This window comes from Cheilinus undulatus, linkage group 11, assembly GCF_018320785.1.
Source record: "Cheilinus undulatus linkage group 11, ASM1832078v1, whole genome shotgun sequence".
Lineage (NCBI taxonomy): Eukaryota > Metazoa > Chordata > Actinopteri > Labriformes > Labridae > Cheilinus > Cheilinus undulatus.
The window spans coordinates 23534144-23558177 of NC_054875.1; the positions used below are offsets into that span (position 1 = coordinate 23534144).

Below are 24034 nucleotides of genomic sequence, written 5' to 3' on the forward strand. Positions count from 1 at the left end.
GGACGTCGGCGGACTGTGTGCCTGCGCTGAGGAGGGTGCGTGTCCCCAGTGTCCGCTCCGGTCGCCCGGTTAGGAATGCGCCTCACGAAGCCGGTGTGTGCTGTAATAATTGAAGAAACAGCAGCGGGGACCGTGGTCTGAGAAGAGTCATGGTTGGGCAAAGCTTACACCAACAGTAACGTAACGTGCAAGTTTGATTCATTGAGCTAGCTGGCGTTAGCCCGCTTCGTTGATTCATAGCACGCTAGGTCGTTAGCCTAGTCGGTAGCTTACCTGCTAGCCGGCTAGCTAGCTAGTAAGCTAGATTCAGTGTGCTGCCGGCCAACCCAGTTTAACAGGAGAGAACCAGCCAGACCGCTGAACCCAGTCTTTATTTCGGGAAGAGGGGGTGGTGGCAGGCGGGGGCTGGGAGAACGCGAAGGGGGTGGAAGTGAGTCAGGAGCGGCTGATGAGTTCAGACCAGAGCGGAGAGCCGCCGCTGCTGCAGGAGGAGGCTGATCCCGGACCGAAGACCGGTGGGAAGGACGAGGCTCTGCTGGGGAGCGAGGGAGGGTCAGGCGGCATGGTGAGTGAGGCCTTTTTAGCTTACGAGCTAGCTAAGCGACTGGAAACCTGTTAGCACTGTACGCCCCCCCTCTGTGTGATGAACGATATTCACCAGGCAGCTAAAATTAACCCAAATAAGTCGCCGAATCAGCTTCCAAGTTTCGGCTTGGTGTCTACCTTGTGATTATTTGTGTAATCACTGTCTGATGGTGTTAAACGACAATGTTGTATTGGTTTTCAAGCGACAGCAGTCTTAGAAACCGCACATATGGCAGCATTTCACAACTACTAAGTTGCAGTTGGAGGCTACAGGCGGATAATTTCATATACTGATCGTTAGCCAGATCTCCACTGCAGCACCTTCAGACAGCTAGCTGCGGCTAGCTTAGCCACCGTAACAAGCAAGCTCATTAAGTAGTTTGCTGAGTAATCATTAGCCTGTAAGTTAAGTCGTAACACCAAAGTAGAGTCACTGCGGTATTTTTTAAGGTGAGGATGTGTTGATTTAGTTGTTTTCGAGTTGCACGTAGTGGATGCTTCGATTATCGACCGAAGGATAAACGTTCAATCACAGACGTTATCCGTTAGCTAATCGCGCTGCTAGCTAACTTAGCTAACGCAGTGGCATGCGTTGCAAATACCTGGCCTGTGCTGCGCAGCGCAGTCAGCTGACATTACTTGGCTTGCAACGGCCCGTAACACAGAAGCATGCATTGTAACCAATGTGTCAAGTTGCACGGCACATAATTGTTGGTTCTAGTTTGAATGACACTGAGGCCTAGCTGTTTATTCATGTCTACCTGGAGGAGACAAGTGTCTTGAGACATATTGTACCCGGCACCTGGACTTGTCAGGCCGAGTGCTTTTGCAAAGGGAGGGGGGTCTGCTAGCAGGTGGCAAGTGACAATGTCAAAAGAAAAATCCAGAAAACTTTAAAGTTAATGGCGTTTTTTAGCCACTCCAAATGGATAAAGCACAAAACACACCGAGTTCACACTGAGTTCACTTCTGTGTCTGCATGCCTTAATATGTACAGTATGTGATCTATTCTTGGCCATAGATATTTGCAGGGTCAGTGTTTCTCCTGCCAGGGCCCAGCTTCTTTAATATGAACTGTTGGATTAAAACCTAGAATGATTATAATCAAAACATTTTATCATCTATTGGTGTTGTGTAGGTTGCATTTGTTACTTGATTGATGTTGTGGTTTCTTAAGACGGTGTAGTTATCACCCTCCCTGTGGTTGACAGTGGATCATGGAGCATCTATGGCCCCTTTGATTGTACCTTTCTGGTGTCACTTTAAATACCTTGGAGGCACAATGGTGTGCAGGTGTTCGTCTCACCCTAAGATTGCACCAGGTGATTTCAATTAGTGCCCTCTCAATGAAAGGTTCAAGTAACTGATGAAGTCAGCAGTTTGCCTAGGTGCTCTGAATCCTCTCTGGTATGTTGCTAAATTCAGAATTATTTGCTGCTAGAGTCTTATATTATTTTAATGCTCTTGTCATGACTGATCCGCCTTCATGCTTCATGAAGAGAAGGTGTATTATTTAAACATTTAGGGGTAAATTAAAATCAGTTTTTGTCAAACATTCAATATTTCAGGATCAGAAACATGTATCTTTTCCCAAACTTGAGGTAAATTTAAAAAGTTTAAGTTGGTTGCAGCTTACAGCTCAGTGCCTTATAGTGGATTTAAAAACATGCCTGAGTGTGTTTGTGTTGTAAACAGGTGAGTTTAAACACATGCTGTAGGGCATTAGTGAAGTAGTGTTGGAGGAGTCAAATGCTGGGCAGAGGTGACTCCAGAAATGAATGAAGTTTTCTAAGTTTGAACTGCAGATAAAACACATTGAAACAAATGAGTGTGGAAATAAAAAGTATAATTTTGACTATTTTCAGCTCAGCCTATTTTTGCGCAATATTTCATTTAGCTTAAGTATGTTATGCTACTATAACTAGATGTTACTTTTGTTTCTGTTTGAAGGTCACCTCTAAGGGCGCCGGTTTGAACCCAAATGCCAAGGTTTGGCAGGAGATGCCTGTGGCCTCCAGTGAGGCAGTCACCAACAGTCCTCATTGGCCACCCTCGGACATTAGTGAAGGTGAGATTCACTGCCATCGGCATGGCTGAAATGCACCAGGGAGCTCGGAGCAGACTTCATAACATTTTAAAGCACTTTTAAGTTAAAAGCTAGGCAAATATTAGAAACGAAGCACGTTGAAAATCCTAAAACAAAGCAATACCATGTTGGTCCTCAACAAAACTCATTACCTTGTTCACAGGTTATTCTGAGCCCTCGTCTGCTGGGTGCAAGCAGTACACTGTGGGATTCACGGCCTTGGATGACAGCAGCTCCACAGCAACAGCTGAGATAGCAGTAAATGGAATGGACCCTCCGGAGTTGGGATTTTCCCCTGCCGAGTCCACCACGGGGGCGTCAGGTCAGTCAAGTCTTAAAACATCAACTGTGTCTTAACTTGTTTTATTCCTCCTCATCATTGAAAATAGAAGTCTGGAAGAGATTTAAACCTTTCAGACATTCAGCTAAGAAGGTCTTTGGTGTTTTATCATTGGTAAGCTTTAAAATAAAACTTCTCTTGGCAGTATTTCTTAAGTATTCTCATAACGGCGCACTGGCACTACTAGTCACAAAGTATAGACCCTCATCAGCTAATTTAATCACTGGGTGGCGCCCTTTTTAACAAGAACCTGCAGATTAGTAGCTCTCCATGCCAAATGGTTATATTTATATCTTGCTTTTGAGCCACTGAACTATAGACCAGAGCCACACAACACTGTTCACAAGCTCAGAATAAAATAATACACACAAGACTTGATTTAAGACAAACTGATTGAGCTCAGTGAAATGGATGGCAATGCCAGTTGAGACCCTGAGTCATTGCACACCTTTAGTGGCATCATTGCACACGTCTCTGTAAGACATTCCACAAGCAGGATAATAATCAACACAACAAAACAATTCATAATTAAAAAAGTTAATAATGCCATTGTGATGGAAGTCCAGAGAATAGAGGAAATGATCTGCTCTGGGGGTGCCTGTGCTGTCATTTAAAAAGACAGAAGTTTGCTGGGATTTTATAACCAAATCATGACCAAAACACAAGATGATAAACGACACAAGAGCTTGAGGCCTGCAGATAATAATTTGATTTATGTAGACAATGTAAAGTTTAGAGTTTTGTGGATGCAGCATGCGAGTGTGCTAAATGGATAATAATTTAGAGCTGAGGCTTATCAAAGAAAAACACGGCATGAGTTTTGTTGAGTAAGGCACTCTTTTTGGAAGTGAGACTCTAAAAATCCTGATCAGGGGCAGCTCTATCAATGATAAAACAAAGCCTGAACATTATGAGCAATGACATAAAAGTTGTTGGCTCAAACCTTACAGGACATTTTGTTTTTGCTTTAAGTAGATTCCAAAGCTGAAGAACAGCCTGTCTCATCAGAGAATCTACGAGAGTCTCTGAAGAAAGGGCTCGAATTTTATTTCTCCAGGTGAGTGTGAAGTTAATCTTGTTATGCTGCAAGATTTAGAAAGATCTCATGTTAGCAGGGGGATAAATGTTTTTAACTTGTCTTTTTCACATTCAGAGAGAACCTCTCCAAGGACCTGTACCTGATGTCTCAGATGGACAGTGACCAGTTTGTTCCTATTTGGACTATAGCCAGCATGGAAGGCATCAAGGTGCTCACTACTGACATGGACCTCATCCTTGATGTGTTGAGATGTAAGTGGAAAGTCTAATAAGATGTTTGATTTTAAAGCTGTATATATAAGTCTGCGATGGGTCAGGATTTATTGACATGAATTTTCCTCAGCCTCTCCGATGGTACAAGTAGACGAGAAAGGGGAGAAGGTGCGTCCCAATCACAAACGGTGCATTATCATCCTGAGGGAGGTCCCTGAAACAACACCTGTGGAGGTAAAAACTAACACTGGAAGAAAGAATGATTGCATGCTGTAGTCAAATGAGCATTTGTTGCTCAAAAGCATTGGAAAATATGAATGTCTACTGCAGTTGGATAGTAATATGGCACTACTGTTTTCTGGGGATATTTGATAAAAGCCACAATATCCTTTTGATAACTACATTTCTGCATACACTATTTAGTCAGGCATTTAACTACTTCATCAACACACGTGCGGTCTTTTCTTTCTAGTCGGAGCTTAAAGGCCTAAGTAGTTATTAGGAGTGAATCTGGAATATATATGAATTAATACCTGTTTTGGGTATCTGTACCAGTGCCAAGCCAAAGTGCTTGTATTCATGAAACATTAGATACTGTACTCTGTATCATTGTAAAGAATTTTGTTAGCCTCTTATTGTGTGAGTATGTAGTCAAAGTTAGGGTCACATCTGCAGTTTGGTGATATTCAATCAAAGGAGAATGACAAAATAGAGGGGAATGAAACCTGTGCACTGATAAATTGTGAGGGGAGGGATGGAGAACATCTGATGAACATAAAACCAAAGTTTGAAATAATTTTCAGAACAGTTATACCATTATAAAACGCTCATATTTCTACTTTTGTGTCAGTGAATATCCAAATGTATGTACTTGTACTGCTGTCATCACAATGTCCCTGAACCTTTTGATAGCATACACCCCATAAAGCACCATATAAGGGCTTTTGTTTGGAAAAAAGGTTGAGTTAACGGCTTTTGGATCATTTATGCTCTTGTTACATAAAGAGGTTGAGGTCTTGCACTAACCTTCATTTCTCCTTTTTTCCCAAACCATCTGATCCACGCCAAGCTGTTCTTTAAGTTCTTTTGCTTTGCCCGGATATAGATTCATATTGTCCAGAGATCAGTCTTTTCATATTGGCCTACTCCTTCTCTTGGTACAACCAGTCTCAGACTTTTCACTTATGCTGCCTGAAACTTGACCTTTACTTTCCTTGTAAAGCCTGAGACTCTGACTAGAGGTCTGAAACATATCTGCAATCATAGTCTTTTCACAGCCCCCTCACTCCATGTGCTATGCACGGCCTGTTCCTGTTTTACAGCAGGGAAATGACAGAGCACTCAAAGAAGGAAGGGGGGAACTCAGTGTAAATATTAGAATCTTGTGTAGATTTTCTATAAAGTCCATATAACATCCCTAACAACATACCTCATACATAACATGATGCAGATTTCTTTATCAGTGCAGTGGGTTGAGCACACGTCTGCCTATAGCACACATGTCAAGCATGATGCATATAGGCAGGTGACATTGTATTGTGGAGAGACAGATAAAGTAGAAACAATCAGTTTATTACAGATCAACACACAGCATAAACTGTATCTGAAAATGTGTAGTGTGAGAATCTATTCTAATAAAGAAAGAATTTTGTTACTGTGGTACTACGTTGTAAACATAGGCCCCCATGTATTTTTATATTATGAATGTTCTAAAACTTGGTAATACTGGGTTATAAATCTAATTTAGTCATTTTTTATCATTCATTTAACCACAAGAGATTTAACTTGGACTTTCAATAAGTGACCCATCTCTGCCTTAAAACAAACCTGGCAGAACCTTGCAGCTCTGCTTCACTGAAGAAACCACCAAACTTATGAGGGTATCTAGCTGCATTTTGGATTGAAAGACTAAAAAGACATAGGCAAGCAGGAAAAAAAGATACTATATGCAAGATGTGCTACATGGAGGTGGAATGTCGTTGAAATACTAGTTTGGGGTCAATTTTTAATGCAAAGCTTTTTTTTTTATTTAAATGTGCATGGTTAGAAGGTTCCTTGTACTATTTCCACTATTTGTCTTTTATATCAAAGCAAAATAGGTTGTGTAACTAAAATATCCCTATATTTATCAATATCGAGGCAAATCGGGACCTTATGAGTCATACCTAGGCCTCGTAGTTTCTAAGAGTTCATGTAATGTTTGATGATATTTCCTTAAAAATTTCTTCCATCTTCCAAAGTAGTGTTCTTCTGTGTGTTTGCTGGTTTGGCTTGAACTGTTTGCCATGCTGCTCAAATTCCCTGTGCAATTACAGTAGTATTAGAGTGTTTGGTTTGTACTCATGATCTTTCAGGGACCATGCAGATTTATGGAGGAAATTAACAGTTTGGACAGAATTATCTTCCATTTGAGTTTTAACCTTGCAACATAAATGACTCAGACTTGATTTTAACCTGTTTTCAACCCAATTCCAACATTGAATTCCTGATGAGTGCTCATTACGAGGAAGCAGTAGTTGTTGGTGTTTACCTGAAGTGAGACTGTTCTTTATGTCCATTCACAGGAGGTGGAGTCACTTTTCAAAAATGACAACTGTCCAAAGGTGATAAGTGTTGAGTTTGCACACAACAACAACTGGTACATCACATTCCAATCAGACACTGACGCTCAACAGGTAATTCAAGCCAAATTGTACTTCTTCACTCTGTCTGAAGTTCTTGGCTGAAATACAGCCTCATGAATATCTGTATAATTTTCTCTTCTGCTCTTTAGGCCTACAAGTACTTAAGAGAGGAAGTAAAAACATTTCAGGGAAAACCCATTATGGTAAGTCCGCTAACACCTCTGAGTCACTGTGGAAATGGGTCTCAGTGAAGCTGTTTTAGGTTTTTTAACAGATTTTTTTTTTGTCACATTTGCAGGCCAGGATAAAGGCCATCAACACATTCTTTGCAAAGAATGGCTACCGTAGCATGGACAGCAGCCTGTATGCTCAGCAGTCCCAAAGCCAGTCCCAGTACAGCTCTCCTCTATACATGCAGCATGTCTACCCTCAGCAGCAGTACCCGGTCTATGGCATCGTACCTCCCACCTGGACGCCTTCACCCACACCGTATTTCGAAACTCCTCTGGTGAGACACACTGCCATAGAACAATCACACAAACCTACCCTAGGACTCATTTCTAATGCACCTTGTGAGAAAGACATCATCACTAGTTGCTTTAGATTTTTGGACCAGCTGTTTCAGCCCTTTATAACTCAGTAACCAGTCAGCACTCCAAATTAGTCATGACAACACTGTTTGGCAAGATGTCTGAGAGGGAATACAGTGGCTAAATTCAAATCAGTCTTATTGTCAGTAGACATCATCACACAGTATTTTGCACAAAAAATTTCAGTTGAAATAAAGGCGTTAAATTGCTTGAAATCAGAGATGAAAGGGATGGTTTTTAAATTATTTTAATAGCTACTTAAGGTGCTGTTTGATTCAGCTTAAATGTGTCCTTTCATCTCTGTTACAGATTGTACTAGGGCTACATGTGAATAGCCAGCTACATGGTAAAAACTGGATCCCTTTGTTGTCGGCACCAGCATTACAAGGGGATTAAACTAATGTAACTTTTTTGGTGTCAATTTGGGCCCCAACTCCTGGTCAAAAGTGCCGTTTAAATACCATAACACAGCTGCCTGCCACTAGCTGCCGCTGTAGTTTTTTTTTTAAAGACTTCCTCACTCTGATATAAACATCTGCTATAGCCTCTTGTAGGAACAGCGCGGCTTGGCAGTATTCTGATCTACAAAATGGGGATAGAGTTGTCCAAAGGCTGAGTCTAGTTTGAAGACTTTCTGTCACCAAATGATTTTTTTTTTTTTTCACTTTTTGGTTTTCAAGAGATGGGAGAACAAGTTTGTGCAGAAAAACAGTCTTAGTCGTTACTCTTTACTGCATGTTACACATAACAAACTCATAACTGAATTTTGTTTTGTTTTTGGGGTTTTTTAAATTGTCCCACAACTTCTTTTAAATTCCTGCAGCACACACGTTTTAAAGCCCAGATTGTCCTGGGCAAAAGAAGGGTGTTTAGAGCTTGAATATTAACCACAGGGTTAGTGTTCTTACCAGCCTTTAAAGACAATAAGTCAAGGGGAGACCAAGTGGTTAAATAGCTTTGGGCTGGAAGGATTAATCCTGAGGAAAAAATATTGCATTGGGGCGCGCAGATGGTTGAGTGGTTTAAGGCGCTCCATGAACGCAGGCGGCCCAGGTTTGAATCCAGCCTGTGGCCGTTTGCTGCTTGTCTCTCCCCACTCTTGTCCCTGTTTCTGATCTATCCACTGTCCTCCTCTATCAAAAAAGACACATAATACCCAAAAATAAATCTTGGAAAAAAAACCCCAAAAAAAACAAACCCAAAGAAATTACATTAAGTTGTATTGGCACTTAAGTCAATTAATTGTGCCTCTCTCAAGCCTAGTAGCGAGGAAGGCACTGATAATGATGGACTATCATAGAAAGCTAATTGCACAGAGCCCTTGTTCTCACTATGTTGTTAGCTACAGCGAACCTTTTAGACCGTAAAACACTAAAACGACAGTCAGTTCTTTGAAATCGAACGGGTAACTATACAAATTGTTCCATGAATAGGTTGATGTTAAATATAAATACTGTCTTCTATCTTTGTGCAGGCACCGTTTCCCAACAGTAGCTTTGTGAATGGATTTGGCTCTGCTGGACACTACAAAACTGGTTCCAACTCTCTTAATATCTCTCGCCCATTCAACAGAAACCGGTAAGAGCTACTTTTAAAATGCCTTTTGTTAAACTGCAAATGTGTTTGCATAAACCCTGTTCTAATTGGAACGTTCTACCACTTGTGTCAGTGTTTGCATGACATAAACTGTGAACATCAGATCATCTGCAATTAAATTGTCAAAAGAATATATGACCTGACCAGGGAAATGACTCCCTGTCTTCTTACTGTCCCCACAGTGTCCCCCTCTATTCAAGAAAGAATGTAATAAATGCCTTCAGGTACCACTACTATACTGTACAATAAGCTTCATCGCTCCCCTCATCTCTTACCATATTGCAGCAGCCAAACGACTCAATCAGTAACAGGACTATGCCTGCTGTTGGGCAGATTTATAAGCCATTAATCCTTTGTATCAGTGTGATAAGTGTTTGTTGCCAGTTAATGGACGTCCTGGAGTTGTCTTGTTATTTGATAGCCTAAATCTAGTCTTGTGTACTACATGGCAGTGGCTGCTATCTGGTTCTGATTAACTGGCTTTTACTAGTTATGGCCACTTTGGCTCAAATCCATCCTCCGGTCATTGACATTACTACATGCAACAGCTTCTCCATTCCATCCAACCACCCATTTTCTTTTTGTCTTAGTATTTTCTTTTATGGCTGCTCTTTGTCAGTGGTTGTATTTCTGTGTAGCTTGTGATGATGTATGCTTTAACAAGAAAAAAAACAGACGTTTTTTTGATGGTCAGCTAGCTGTCTAGTGTTAATCTGTTTGCTTTAAAGCTTTGGCAAAGAGATGACAGTTTTGCAAGTTTGTTCAGACACGGATAAAGCAACTTCACACTTCACTTCAAAGAAAAATCTCACTGGATTCTCACAAAGTCAGACCCAATGATGAGAACACGATGCGCATAGAGGGAAATCAGAGAGGGGAGTCGCTGTCTTTGGTTCAGTCTTTCTCTTCCTCTTCTTTTCTCTCTATCCTTCACTTCCAAAGTCAGGTGCTTCACTCTCTTCCCAGTGAGCGTTCAGATTATGAGATCTGAGGGTCAGAGACTCCTGAGAAGATCAGTCCATGCAAGTCATGCTGACAAACTGTCCCAAAGTGGTACTTATAACGTGACAGCATCCTCTTTTGGGCTTTTATTGGCACTGTCAGCTCTTTCCATTCAGTTTGTAATTGTTCGCAGATTGCCAGAAATGAAGTTTGCTTGCATCAGTGTCTCCACAGCTTTAACTGAGCAAAAATGTAGTTTTAACCCTTCTGCATGTTTACTCATCCACCCTGCGGACACAGCATGCTGTCTTATTCCTGTACCAGTGTTTCCTTTGAACTCTCTGGGCTGTTTCAGCTGCTGTTATCTGAAAATGTTTGACTTCTGTACATAGCCAATACAGTTTATTTAAAGACTGAAATACACTTTTACAGGAACATAGAAGTTCATTGACTTAACCTGTAACAGCTGCTGAACATTTGGCTATTTGACATGAGAAAGAGAGGTGTTCAAAACAACTGATAGCATTATGTCAACTTAATTTGATTTAAATTTATCTTACAGGCAGAAAAATTATTGGCTTAAAAAATTGCTTTTAAGTGCAAATAAACACCCTGTTGTGGTTGGTTTAGTGCAGAAAGCAATGCAGGAAACACTGGCTTCTGTCTGAGTCCCCTAGCTGGATTGCTATCTGACTCTGACCCTGCAAATCTTCCTTTTCCCCTGCAACAGAAACCATGTGAAGCCCCAGGTGAGGACAGGCGATGTGACCCCTGCGTCTATAACTCCTGTCCCGTTGGAGAGTCTAACTGGATTGCGCAGCCCTCAACCCCCCACTCCTGTTGCCACTGCTACCACTAACCCAGTCCAGACAGCCTCTGACCTAAGCTCAGCGTTCTCTCATCTCTCCTCCTCTTCCTCCTCGTTGGACCCAAGTGACGACAGCAGCATGGCTGGACGTGGAAGGTAAACCTACAAGATTTGCACCTGCCTGTTAAAGTTGTTAGTTGAACCAGTTGCACTTGACTAAAGTTGAATAATGACTAACAAAGATTTACTGTGTGTTTCAGACGGAGCACAACATACAGAGGAACACGGAGGAGGCGAGAAGATGAACGGATTGCGGTAAAGTGTGATGTTTATTGTGCCTTATACTAAGGCTGTAGAATTTATGGCAAGTAAAACCATGAGACATGGCCTTTTGTCTTTGTTTCTTCAGAGGCCTATACCACTAGCAGAGGTCAAAGTTTCTCCTCCCAAATTTGACTTGGCTGCTACCAATTTCCCACCTCTTCCTGGCTGCGTGGTTAGCACACAGGGGGAGCCGGTGCTGGAAAACCGAATGTCAGACGTTGTACGTGGTTTGTACAGGGACAAGGTAAGAATTTTTGACAGAGCTAAGTTCACCTTATGCAGTTTTGTTCAAAATAATAGCAGTCCAACATCACTAACCAGATCAGTCGCTGTGATAATTTACAAGCAGGTGTAGTAGAGAAACAGAAAACTAACAGACCCAACAGTCATGATGTGCACGCTGCTGATTCTGAGTAGTTGTATGATTAGAAACTACCATTTGAATAGATAGAATAATAGCCAAAATTGCAAAGACTGGGCCTCAGGATGATCAAGGAAGGTCTAAAGTTACCTGTGAGCACTGTAACCATAAGAAGAAACCTATGTGAAGCCAAGCTATCAGCAAGAGGCTTCTGCAAAGTCCCATTGTTGGGAGAAAAAAACACATGTTCTGAAGAGGTTAGTTTTCCTGAGAACACTCTGACCAATCTAAAGAGAAATGGCACAACATTTTGTGGACTGATGAAAGCAAGACCAAGTTCTTTTGGGGTCTAGGGTCCATAGACAGTTTGTCAGACAATCTCCGAACACTGAATTCAAGCCACAGTACACTGTGTAGACAGTGAAGCATGGTGACACAAGCATCATGATACGGGGATATCCCTTATACTATGGTGGCGGGCCTATTAATCACATACCAGTGATCATGGATCAGTTTGAAAACCTCGAAATACTTGAAGAGGTCATGTTGTGTTACACTGAAGAGGAAATTACCTTGAAATGGGTGTTTTAACAAGACAACTACCCCAAACACACCAGTAATCCAACAGCATCTTGGTTCCAGTAAGGTTAGAGTAGCAAGCCTCATTCCCAGACCTGACTCCAATAGAAAACTTGTGGGATGACATCAAAAATGCAGTTTCTGAGGCAAAAACAAGAAATGTGGAATTGGGGAGTGTGGTCCAATCGTCCTGGGCTTGAATACCTCTTTACAGGTGTCAGAAATTGGTCAACTTCATGCATTACAGCTGTGAAGCACTTCTCAGAAACAGTGGTCTAATTATTAGTTCACTGACTTGCAGGAAAGCTAAATCTTAAAGAATTTTTCACTTTATACGGTAAATGTTTGAGTTTGTAAAGAAAAATGCGGACAATGCTATTTGTTGAACAGCCTGGTATTACTTTTCCTTTACTTTCTGTAAAGTAATAACAGACTTGATAGATATTTTCCTCATGATCTGTTCTGGAATAGAATGTGCGGTGTTCCCAATGCATTGCATGTATGGAAGTAAAAGCTATTAAGGATTTTGAGCTTTACTCACTTTTTTTAAACACACTATCATTTTGAACACAACTGTGAATAATTGTGATCTGTAGTTTAATGTGTGATTGCACTCTTTTTCAGACTGAACAGGCCAATAAAGAAGCCACTGTGAGTCCTGCTTCAGGCCAAGCTCCAAGCACAGAGGAGGCTACCGCTGTCTCAAGTCCTACTCTGGCTGCTGTGAAATCTGCGACACAACCACTTGGACCTCCTTCAACTGGGTACTGCGTTAGATTGTCTGTTTGTTTAGAGCTTCATTAGTGATTTTCAGCACCAGAGAAATTATTGAATGTCTGTATCTTTCGTCTTGACAGAATCAATCGACAGGAGAGGAGGGTTGAACGTGCAGAGCCTCCAGCTCCAAAAGTGACTCCCCGCACGCCTGTTCAAACAGCTGTTAACCCATCGTCCTCCTCATCCTCCTCACAGCCTGCTTCCAGGCCTCAACCTTCTGCTGCCTCCACACCAGTGACACCGAGCACGCCGGCCCCTGCTCCAGCTGCTGTCTCCACACCTGCACAGGTGAACATCTGGTTCTTTTACAATGATGGCCTTTACATGAACATGATTGTCTTCCATATGGATATTATTGTGTAAGGAGCTGTCCACCTGATGATGAGATCTTTAGCGCATTGAGGGGAATGAGGGAGTGATCTGACTGGCTTTGGTTCTCTTTCTACCTCTCATTCATTTTTCTCTCTTTCATCCCTCTCTGCCCTTTCCCCACCAAAAGTCCAGGATGTTCACTCCTATCCTCGATGAGCGTCAAGATTATGAGATCTGAGGGTTTAACAAAGAAGATTGTTAAATAAATGTGGCATTTGGTATCTGAGTTATATTTAATATTGTGCTCTGCCTTGTGCTTGTCAAAGGAACCTCGTAAGCTCAGCTATGCTGAGGTCTGCCAACGGCCACCCAAGGACCCTCCCCCTGCTGCTCCTGCTCCAGCTCCTTCAAGCACCGCATCAGGCCAGCCATTGCGCGAACTGCGTGTAAACAAGGCAGAGGAGCAAGGCTCCAGCGGCGGGGACAAGCAAGAGAAAAGCCACGACAGGGAGGGAGGATGGGAGTGCAAAGAAAGCCGGCCGCCACGTGAACGTGAACGTGACTCTCAAGGCTACTACCGCAGCAATGGCCCCAGAGGAACAGGTGGCCTCAAGTTTCGGGACCAGAGGCGCCCACCTCCAGCCCGACGCAGCTCACCACAAGGAGGCTACCGGCACACTGGAAAAGAGCAAAATATCCCACCAGTATCGCCAAAGTAAAAACTGATGATGAATAGAAAAAAGATGTATGAATATATACATGGATATATATAATTATATAAAAATGAATAACATAAAAGCAACAACATTATGGTAGCCACCTCCCCCCCCCTGGAACTGTCAAAAGAAAAGCTTTTAAAATGACAAAAAGAGCGGGACTTCCAGGACTAATGGGCTAAATGACACCTGAAGAAGAACTTTAATGAGTGATTTGAAAAGTAATATCTTGTTTTGGCCTCCAGCGTTATGCTTATAAGAATTTAAGTATGATTTTTCTGGAGGTCATCTCATTTACGCTCTGCTAGGGAGAGGTGGGATGCTGGGCCGCTTAAATGGCCCTCTACCTTTTTTCTTTGATTTTAAAGAATAGATGTCTGCAAGAACAATATGCACTAAGAAGAAAAGAACATGCATATATGTCATGTACATATACAAAGACATCACTAACACGCAATGAGACATCAGTTTTTTTTTCTTGTGTGCTTAGGTTTGCAAGTATGACTGAAGGGTTGACTGATGTCTGTGTATGCATTGATTGTTAAGCAAAATGATTGAAGTGCTGCAGTGTGCTGTTGCACTGATGTAATGAAATGGATGATTTATTTGATTTTTACATCAGAGATTCAGAATCATTGTCCTCAAACTGGACAGTGTGATCTTCTAATGTATAATAATGAATTGTGTTATATGGTGGTATTTTGATCCTGGTTCATAATTGGCTTAAATTGTATCAGTCATATCAGAAACTGTCAATGTCCGCCGCAGTCAGATGTGTGTTTTTGTTTAAAGCCGAGATCCACTTTGGGGGTGCTTGCTGGCCTGATAGGCACGGTGAACCTGCTAGCCTGGTCCAAAGTTTTTCATGTTAAGTTCTTATCTCTCTGAACGGAACACTCTGATTCAGATCATTGTCATGTTGATAATCAGTCCGGTTCTCTGTTTACATGTTTGTTTGGGTGTTGGGTTTCTGTTTTCTGAGAGAGATTAGGTTGAGATGTGACTGTTAAGTGCGCCTGAGGGTTTAGGTGAGGTTTGGCTTTTCTACATCATCACAGGATATCCAGGTTAAGCTTATATCTGTGAATTGTTCTTAACAATGGCATAGTGTCAAAAATAGGCAGCATGCTGTTAGCTAAAGACGATAGCTATATAATATTTGGCAGCCAAGATGTGGGTCTAATGAAAATTGGAACATTTTCAAGTGCTATGTGCCAGCTGCCTATGGTCATAGAGTGCTAGAATAAAGACTGATTTTTATTGACGAGGTCTACTAAATAAAGTAGTCTTGGGGATACTTTTGGCCCAGTGAAACTGGATTTTGATAAAGCTGTAGAGGTGTAGTTGCCTATGCTATATTGTAATAACCCTTCACTAGAATTGTGTGTGGGAGAATGTAAATGTTCTAGTACAGACATTGCAGAAGGTTTTGACAGCAGGTATCAACCAGATTGTTTTGTGCTTTTAGGGTGAGTTTTCTGGTTTGTTATTTTTTTCCTTTCATTTTTTAATTTTTTGAAAAAAGAAACAGGTTGACTTAGAATTTGAAGTTTGACTCACTGTATGTATTGCTTTTTAAATTTATTTATTTTAATTCTGATGCACAACGCTTTTCTCCCAATCTTGGTAGGCTGGTTTCCCCAAAGTTGTGTGAAATCGCATTGGCAAAATAAAATCACGCATATTGACATTTATATACTGTTCTGGATGTCAGCTGAGCAAAAGAAAAAAAAAGACTTGATGCATTGACTTTGGGTTTAGTAATACAGTAAACAAATAACCAATCACTGGGGTTGTTTTTCTTTTCATTAATGAGTATGAGCAGCTAGTGGTTTAGTATAATTAAATTAAATGCACTAACTTGTTTTAAAAAGAATCTTACTCATGAGTAATGTGAAATCATTGAGAAGCATATGGTTGATGTTGACAGGCTTGCAAATACCTAAAGGAATTGCTCCCTTCTTCCATATGTTTGGGTTATTTTCTGTTAATTTGGGTTGGGGTGGCAAAAGGAAATATAGTAATGGCTAAACCAAGTGTTTGAGACACAATCCTAGAACTGTATGAAATGTCACCAAAAATAAATTATTTTGATTTGGCTTTCCTGTGTTGCACTTCTTTGTTGCTGCTATGTTTTCTACGTAGGGCCATACCAATAGGAAATACTTTCCTAAATCCATCTGCAATTAAAATTGAATTAACAAGCTCAGTAATGGAAAGGTGATAAATACATTTAAAAAAAAAACAAAATGTAGCTTTGAGCTGAAAATTGCCACTTACTGTCTGGTTTATTTGTTTTGGCATCCAGTGTGGACAAAGTGGTACCTTTACCTCACTGCTGATCCTGTTCTTAATTTTTGGATGTTTTTTTTTTTTGACAAAAAAAATCTCCACCTGCTACCTGCTTTCTTTGACACCTTTCTTTCTGCAGAAAATATAGCACTGGATCAGTTTTTGAATATATGTTTTGTGTGTGTTGGCCAGTTGTTGGAGATCTTCAGTAAGAAATGCTGTCTGTCATTGAGACAGGGATGGGGGTCATTCTTGTTTTTTGATGATGAACCACAAGGACTTTTCAAGACTAAGCATCACCAAAATATCCACTAAAAGTTCAGAATTTCCTAAAGATTTTATTTTCCAAGTCCACACAACTTCCCTAAAATTTCAAAAAAACTACCCAAAACCTCTGTGAAAATTATTTAACATTAGCAAAGTATGCCATAAAAATACCCTTAAATTGATTTAACAAATCCCCTGAATGTATAACGCATTCACCCAAATTCCATGAAAATGGCAGAAACATCCAATGACCCCTCTCCCCATAATTCTCAAATTGATAATAAAAAAATAAATAAAAATTGCAACCCCCCACCCCCATTACATGAAAAATGACAACAAAAATTCTAAAGCTCATGTCCTCCAAAACCACCAGTGAAACTCTCCAAAATAATACAAACATATGCCCAAAGTTTTCATGGACTTACTTGCAAATTTTCAAGCAAATTCTCAAAAAAAAAAAAAAAAAGATTGCTAAAATTCCCGTGAAAATTACTGCATTTTTCAAAGCAATTTCGCCCAGGATTTTTAAGCTATTATATCCAATGGACATTTTGAACATCTCAAGAGTTTTACTGCGGAAAAAGGTTCTATGCAAATGTTATGTCCTCATATGTACATGCAGGGTCTTGGGAGGTTAAACAAGACGGTTGTACAGCTTGACTTATGAAAGACTGAAAATGGTTCATGTTTTGCTGGGCACTAAGATCCATTTATAAAATATGAAAATGTATAAAATGGGATGTAGATTAATCAGCTAATACTTTCAGCTCATATTTGAATAGCAAATGATGCTGAATTACTTTTAAATAAGTTGCCCGAATCAGGACTTCAATGTAAACTACATGTTAAGATTGTCATGAAATAAATTATGAACCAGTGGACAGAAATGGGATCATTTCAACAGGTAATGGTATTTTAATTTCAATTCAGTGAAAAGCACTCTGTTGATGTTGTGTTACCTCTTTTATAAACCAATTTCAAGTTATCTTTACTTTTGGAATCTGGTAGTATGAAATCCAACAATTCGACTTAATCTGAAAAAGTCTAGTGTGAACAGGGACTTGCAGCCTGGCTGTTCACCAGGGTCTGTCTGAGCTGTCAGTCTGCAGTGATTTGTGGTCACACTTGTGTTTCCTCTCTATCTCAACATGGTCATAGGCTGAAGGCACTCGTGGCATGTCACTGGATGCCTGCCGTGTCATACATGTCTATATTGGGACGGTACAGTGGCACATTTGTGCCGAGGAGTCGGGCACCGTAAAGGCCGTACGGTATATGGAGAAAGATGTAAAGTTATGTTAAGTTATCGCAGATGACAGCAGGCTTTGTCTCATCGGGGTTTAATACAGGGAGTAGATGAGGCTCGAGGCAGAGGGCGTGGCCGCGTGCAGTGACGTCCTGTGTTTATGTCAAAGCGAGCAGCAAACAGTACGGTAACCTGTCAGACCTTCAAACCGTGGACCAAAAACGGTACGTTGTTTCGTAAACATATGTTGTTTATCAGTTGCCGATACATATGACATCTACGGCACCTTACCCAGTAATTGAAATAAACGCCAATCAATTTTTTGCTCACCAGTGTCGATTGTGTCTAGCACTAGCAGCTATGCGCTAACGTTAGCTTGCTTAGATGCTAACTTGCTTCTGCTAGCCATTGGTGAAAATGTAAAGAGGATGATATAATTGTATCCCATTTATTAGCCTGTCAGTTAATTGTTGCTTGCTTAATTCTAGTTGTGGCTGACATACTGACATTTATACGTTATTCTCAACGCTGTCACTCGGTTTAAAGCGACTGTCACTGTAGCAGACTGTAGCTTTCTTTTGTTGCAGAGAGAGCTAACGCTAGCTGTCAGTGTCAGTCATCTGTTTACATTTGGTGACCAGCACGGGTAATGACAATCTGCTGTTTTATATTATACTGACAGTCATACAGCTTTCGGGCGTTTTAATCAATGTGCGAAAGCAAAATAATGTAAGAATTGTAATTGTGCAGTTAAGGCAATGCTGTAAAGGAGATTTCTGGAGATTGAAATGTTATTTATAAAAAGCTGATTATGTGATGCCTCATCAAAAGGGACATTAAAACGTTTCTTCAATATGTGCATATTTTATGTCAAGGGATGCACGATATTGGATTTTTGCCGACATTTAAATGTAGTTCAGACCTACATCTTCAGTCTTTAAACGCACAATTTAAAGTTTGAGGATGAACGAGTTAACAGATTTCAGTCATTAAAACACATTTAAAATGTAAGGAATGATGATGACTAAAGACAAAGACGTCAGCTGACAGAGGTCTGTTGGCAGAGCCTTAAACTCCACTGACGAAAGTAGAAATTTACACATCTGCTGATATTGATCATTTAATATTTTAGCTAAAATCTGCTGATATAGATATCATGGCAGTAATATTGTGCATTCCTAGTTATGTCTGAGATAAAAGATTGCTTTCTGTAGAAAACTGCCATGCTGGGATTTTAAAAATTGTAATACCGCATTACAAAAACCGCTTTGCTGTTATACTTGGGATGCAATTAATTTGTTCTTTTGTAAAAGCAGCACACATTGTAATCTAATACGTTATCTTCAGGTGTTTATTTATGGTAGAGGACAGTGCATATTGTTGAACATGGACATGTAAATGTGCTAGATTGTAGCCAGAGGCTAACTCCAACTTCTTGAAAAATCTGTTCCAGTGTGCCCTAGTGTCACCCCTGCCTGGGTGACATGGTCCTCAGTTACACATGAGCTCTACTATGTGGTACATCATGCAAAGCATTCAAAGTAAATACTCCTTGTCTGAGCGGCTCATCCGCACCATCGCAGCCATCCGCTCATTCCCACACGACAATGTGGAAGATCTCATTCGGAAGGTGGGCCTGTTCATCTGTCAGATAAGTGATATCGCTGAGTGACACCACTTGCCTTAAATTCATTATCTCCTCTTTGCTAAAGGGAGCTGATGTGAATAGGATGCATGGCACACTGAAGCCTTTGCACTGTGCCTGTATGGTCGCTGATGCTGACTGTGTGGAACTGCTGTTGGAGAAGGGGGCAGAGGTATGTTGAATATACTTACTCCTTCACATAGCAACATTTTACTTTTAACACAGCATGATTTTGGATTAGGTTACCACCATCTGGACAGCTATTTTATTCATTTTAGCGAATATATGTGTTCACATGAACTAAGAATAAACTCTGTCTCAATTTTAAAAAGCTTGCATGTATAAATCAGAATAATACTAATGGGTTCTTTATCTAAAATAGCTGCTTATCTGTGTAGTCAATCTTCAAATGTGTTGTCTGGGATATGATGACACCAAATTGGTCATTGTCCTTTAAGGACAATAGTAGTAACTCCTTCAAGGCTTTACTTAACAAAAATTCAGTCTTTTTTTAATGCATCCATCCAAGTATTTTCCAACCTTGATAGTGTGGTATAAAGGGCAGTGAAGTCTTCATTTATCGGAAGCATTTCCTGTTCCAGTGCGATTTATTGGTAGATTTCATTTAAGGTTCAAATTTTCTGTAACTGCAATGCTCTGTTTTTTCTTTGGGCCCAAGTTGTGCTGCAACAGCCTGAAATATCTTTGTTGGCCTTTAAGTGTCAGTGTTGTTTTTTGTTGCCCTTATAGCACCCATAGCTCTATATTTTACCCTAGCCAGCCCTTTTACACTTTGTGCTGCTGAGCCTACATGAACCAGCACAACTGCTGCTCTTAACACCTTCCTCTATGTGCAGCTTATTGGGCTTGTATAATTAAAAGTGACCCTAACTGTCATTAATTTCTGAGGATTAGGTTTCTCATTGCACTACATTTCCTCACCAGGTAAATGCTCTGGATGGATACAACCGCACAGCCCTGCACTATGCAGCGGAGAAAGATGAGAGCTGTGTGGAGCTGCTGTTGGAATACGGGGCCCAGCCAAACGCCCTGGATGGTAACAAGGACACCCCACTACACTGGGCAGCCTTCAAAGACAACCCAGAGTGTGTGAGAGCCTTGCTGGAGAGCGGGGCCTGTCCCAATGCCCGGGACTACAATAATGACACACCTTTGAGCTGGGCAGCCATGAAAGGCAACCTGGAGAGTGTCAAGGTGCTATTAGACTATGGAGCCCAGGTCCACGTGACTAATCTCAAGGGCCAGACCCCTATCTCTCGACTGGTGGCCCTGTTGGCCCGGGGCCTGGGCACTGATCAGGAGGAGGAGTGCCTAGAGCTGCTGTGTAGGGCAGCGGGGCAGTTTGAGATCCGACGGGCTGACGGCACGCTTCCTAGGGAGCTGAGTAAGGATCCACAGCTGCTGGCGAGGCTCACAAACATGGTGGCTCAGGCTCCGACTCTTCGCTCTCTGGCACGCTGTGCTGTCCGAAAGAGTCTCGGAGTCCAGTACCTCCCCACTGCTGTAAAAGAGCTTCCCTTACCAGAGACTATCAAAGAATATCTACTACTCAGAGACTGACTTTGTTAAATTATTGGCTAGTTTGGAAACAGATTGTTAAACTGCATTTTTTGGCAAGGAAGTGTCTGCATTGAGTTAGAGGTAATCCTCAGACAGTATCCGTTATGAATTAAACCTTGAAATAAATATAGATTTGTTCTCTAGGGAGATGTACAAACCTCTCTGATCTATTAGTTGGTATACAATGAATGGTGCAGATTGATAAATCTGATCAGTTTCAGTTGTTGAAAGACCAACTCATATTTGAATTGTGTCATGAAAGCATCAGAGTTGTTATACAGTCTATGATAATAACATTGGGGCGAGTAAAAAGACGTCTTGATGCACCATAGTTTTTCTTACCCACTCTGCATGGAGTACACAAACATGCTATGACATCACCATCAAAATCTCTAGATGTTCACAAAAAGCCTGTCGATCTTCAGCTTTATGTTGGCTTATTGTTTTTGTTTTCACCTGACGTTTTAAATAAAATTAAAGAAAAAATGTCATGATGTTTTGTCACAAAGAAGTGTTTATGGCCAGCAGGTTAAATATAAGTTAGATTAATCCATACAGTTTTGCAGACGTTTCCTTATTGAGAAGGAATTCCTAAAGAGGAATGTTGTTGAGTTTGTGCTATAGTTGGAGAGGTTAATTCTTTTTCAATAATGTCCCAGTAAACCTATAGTGATGGTCAAGGGATCTAGCTATAAAGCGGAGAAATATGTTTGAACATTTGCTTTTACTTGAGCCGAAATATTCTTCTGATCAGAAACAGTTTGATTTATTATTAGGCATCAGTTGTTGAAAAATATTATAAGTGGATTTACAGACGGGTTCATAAAATGTGGCGGCAACATCTTCCATCCAGTTCTCTAAAAATGCTTATTGATGGTGTAACTTGACTCCTGTCTGATGAAAGTTTTTTTCTTTAATGAAGGGTGCAGTTGCCAAGGATGACGACATTATTTTTTGAAATGGGTGTTTTTAGTCTTAACTTGCAAGTTTTCAAGGTTGCTCCCTGGTCCAAAATGTTGCAGTCTGTGTTTAAAAGTAACTTTATTTTAAAGAACTAAATGTTAGAAAGTTAGAACCATGGAATGGCATGATGACTACGTTTTTGTCCTAACAATCACTAAATGAGCTTGAAAAATGTATATTTACATCTTTTTATGGGATCTGTTAAAAACATGACTGTGTCTGTGCTTGAGTTTGTTTGCTTGTTCTGCTGCTGTATTTAAAAAATTAACCCCTTAGATCATGTCTTGTGTACACCTGCAAAAGTGCTTTTTTTCTCGCTGTCAATGTAATGAAAGTAAATGCCTTTATACTGAAAAATGTTTCCCTTCATTGTTCTTCATTTGAGTGTGAACTTATTTGAAGTTGTAAATACTCCCAGCATGTTATTTTGAACCTCTAATACTAAGTGCTGAGCTGCAGTACTGACTGAAACCATACTGAGGGGCTGTAGTTAAAGTATTGCTCTGCTTCAGAGCTTTAGATTGAGGCATTATTTGCTTAGCCCTTTAGTCACAACACACTTGTCATAGTAGCTTAAGCACAGGTGTAACTAAAAGGATTAATACTAGCTCAGTGCTATTCAAGTCTCTGGTTTGACAACATGCATAAAAGCATAGCCCTGAATCCAATGCAACTAAATTGGAACTCAGACGTAGTTAATTGTATTGTTAACACCTGGGCTTCTTCTGCTCGTATGAACATGTTTAAATTCCCTTATGAGAACCAATTATCAAGGCCTGACCTTTTATAAACGTTCATTTACATGTGTAAAAATCATCAAAGCAATGTTAGGATGCCATTACTTCCCCTGTGACATACAATAAAGGAATATATGCTGCTTTATCACAATAAAAACAAATTCAGGCATAAAATCTTAAGTAACACTCAATTTGTCAGTACTAAGACTGTATAAAATAGCTTTCATTTTTAAGCTCCTTTGAGGAAATTTAGGTTTGTGTTGATTTTAAGTACACTAGTTGATCATGCCCTGCACATGTTAAATCTTCAAAAATAAATCTTATCCAGCCGTCTTGATGTTCAAATTCAGCTGGGGATTAGTCTTAAATAAAGACACGAATTTCAGTGTTGACTAAATAATGCACAGCTATTTTTTTTTAACAAATCAACCATAAATATGAAGTAAACACATATTATCAAACTCATTTCCATGCCTAAAAGCACTTTATTTATACAGATCAAGGTCTTGTGCCTGCCGTCACCATTAGTAAAAACAACTTATCTGAAAATCTGTTAATATTTATTAATGTAGCCTCTAGATTTTGGCACATGCCCCCAAATATGAACATTATTGTGTTTCTGGTTCACATGGGTTGTTTTCCTGTCCATCTGCCATGCCATGGCAAACATGGTCAAAAAGGGGCAGAAACGGACAGAAAATGTGTCGGACAGGGTTTAAAAGTCATAAAATGGCTTGATGGGGCAGAAAAGGTAGTGAAATGGGATTTTTAAAACAGTGAAAATAGGTTGAAAGCATCAAAAACAGGTTCAAAGTGGCAAAAATGGGAATATCAAATGCTATACTGCAGCTAAAATTGGCAGAAATTGGTGTAAAAAAGTGGTGAAAAGGGGTAAATAGTGGCAATAATAGGTCAACAGATGCAACAATTCCTTTTCATCACTGTTCCTGCAGATTTTATCCATGTTATTTCCAATTTTAACCCCCTGCCCCTTTCTGTATTTTTTAACCCATTTTTGCAGCCTATTTTGCCTCTTTTTTCATCCTATTTTGCCTCTTTTCATCCATTTTTGCCACTCTGTAACCACCTGTCATCTTTTTTTTCCTGAAAGGGGGGTTCAACTTTGAAAAAGGCTTTATTGAACTGCAGCATAAATTCAGAAAAAATAATTTTGTTTGCTTGATGAGAATCATTATAATTCAGGTTAGATATAAGATGTGGGAATCACAGATCAGCTTAATAATGGATTATGATTTTCATGATCCTCATGGGTCCCCCATCAACTGGACCCTGGAAAGCTCTCCCCTTACTCCACCTGACCCGCCTTATGGGCGGCCTTGCTGACACCTACCCCACAGTGGTGGTTTAGGCATTAAGATTAGCGTATAGAAATAATCATTCATAATACTCAT

The 24034-nt window shown here is 40.4% G+C and overlaps 2 protein-coding genes across 7 annotated transcripts; both read left to right on the forward strand.

Moving 5' to 3' along the window:
- On the forward strand, positions 1–15990 carry LOC121517371 (la-related protein 4). 5 transcript variants are annotated; one of them, XM_041799070.1, is made up of 17 exons: positions 1–565; positions 2536–2653; positions 2835–2993; positions 3984–4068; positions 4165–4301; positions 4393–4496; positions 6827–6937; positions 7036–7089; positions 7185–7394; positions 8951–9054; positions 9255–9296; positions 10745–10978; positions 11083–11137; positions 11232–11390; positions 12711–12850; positions 12944–13151; positions 13502–15990. In XM_041799070.1, the coding sequence occupies exons 1-17, from the start codon at positions 449–451 to the stop codon at positions 13892–13894; spliced, it is 2430 nt and encodes an 809-aa protein (XP_041655004.1). In that variant the 5' UTR covers positions 1–448; the 3' UTR covers positions 13895–15990. The 5 variants fall into 5 exon arrangements, with proteins under 5 accessions (XP_041655004.1, XP_041655005.1, XP_041655008.1 ...); XM_041799071.1 differs by having other exon boundaries at positions 3987–4068; XM_041799074.1 differs by having other exon boundaries at positions 1–180.
- A 1796-nt stretch (positions 15991–17786) lies between these two features.
- asb8 (ankyrin repeat and SOCS box containing 8) lies at positions 17787–22236 on the forward strand. Of its 2 annotated transcripts, XM_041800412.1 has the most exons (4): positions 17787–17920; positions 19150–19326; positions 19409–19513; positions 20287–22236. In XM_041800412.1, the coding sequence occupies exons 2-4, from the start codon at positions 19198–19200 to the stop codon at positions 20920–20922; spliced, it is 870 nt and encodes a 289-aa protein (XP_041656346.1). In that variant the 5' UTR covers positions 17787–17920; positions 19150–19197; the 3' UTR covers positions 20923–22236. The 2 variants fall into 2 exon arrangements, with proteins under 2 accessions (XP_041656346.1, XP_041656347.1); XM_041800413.1 differs by lacking the exon at positions 17787–17920 and having other exon boundaries at positions 17938–19326.
- The last annotated feature ends 1798 nt before the right edge of the window (positions 22237–24034 follow it).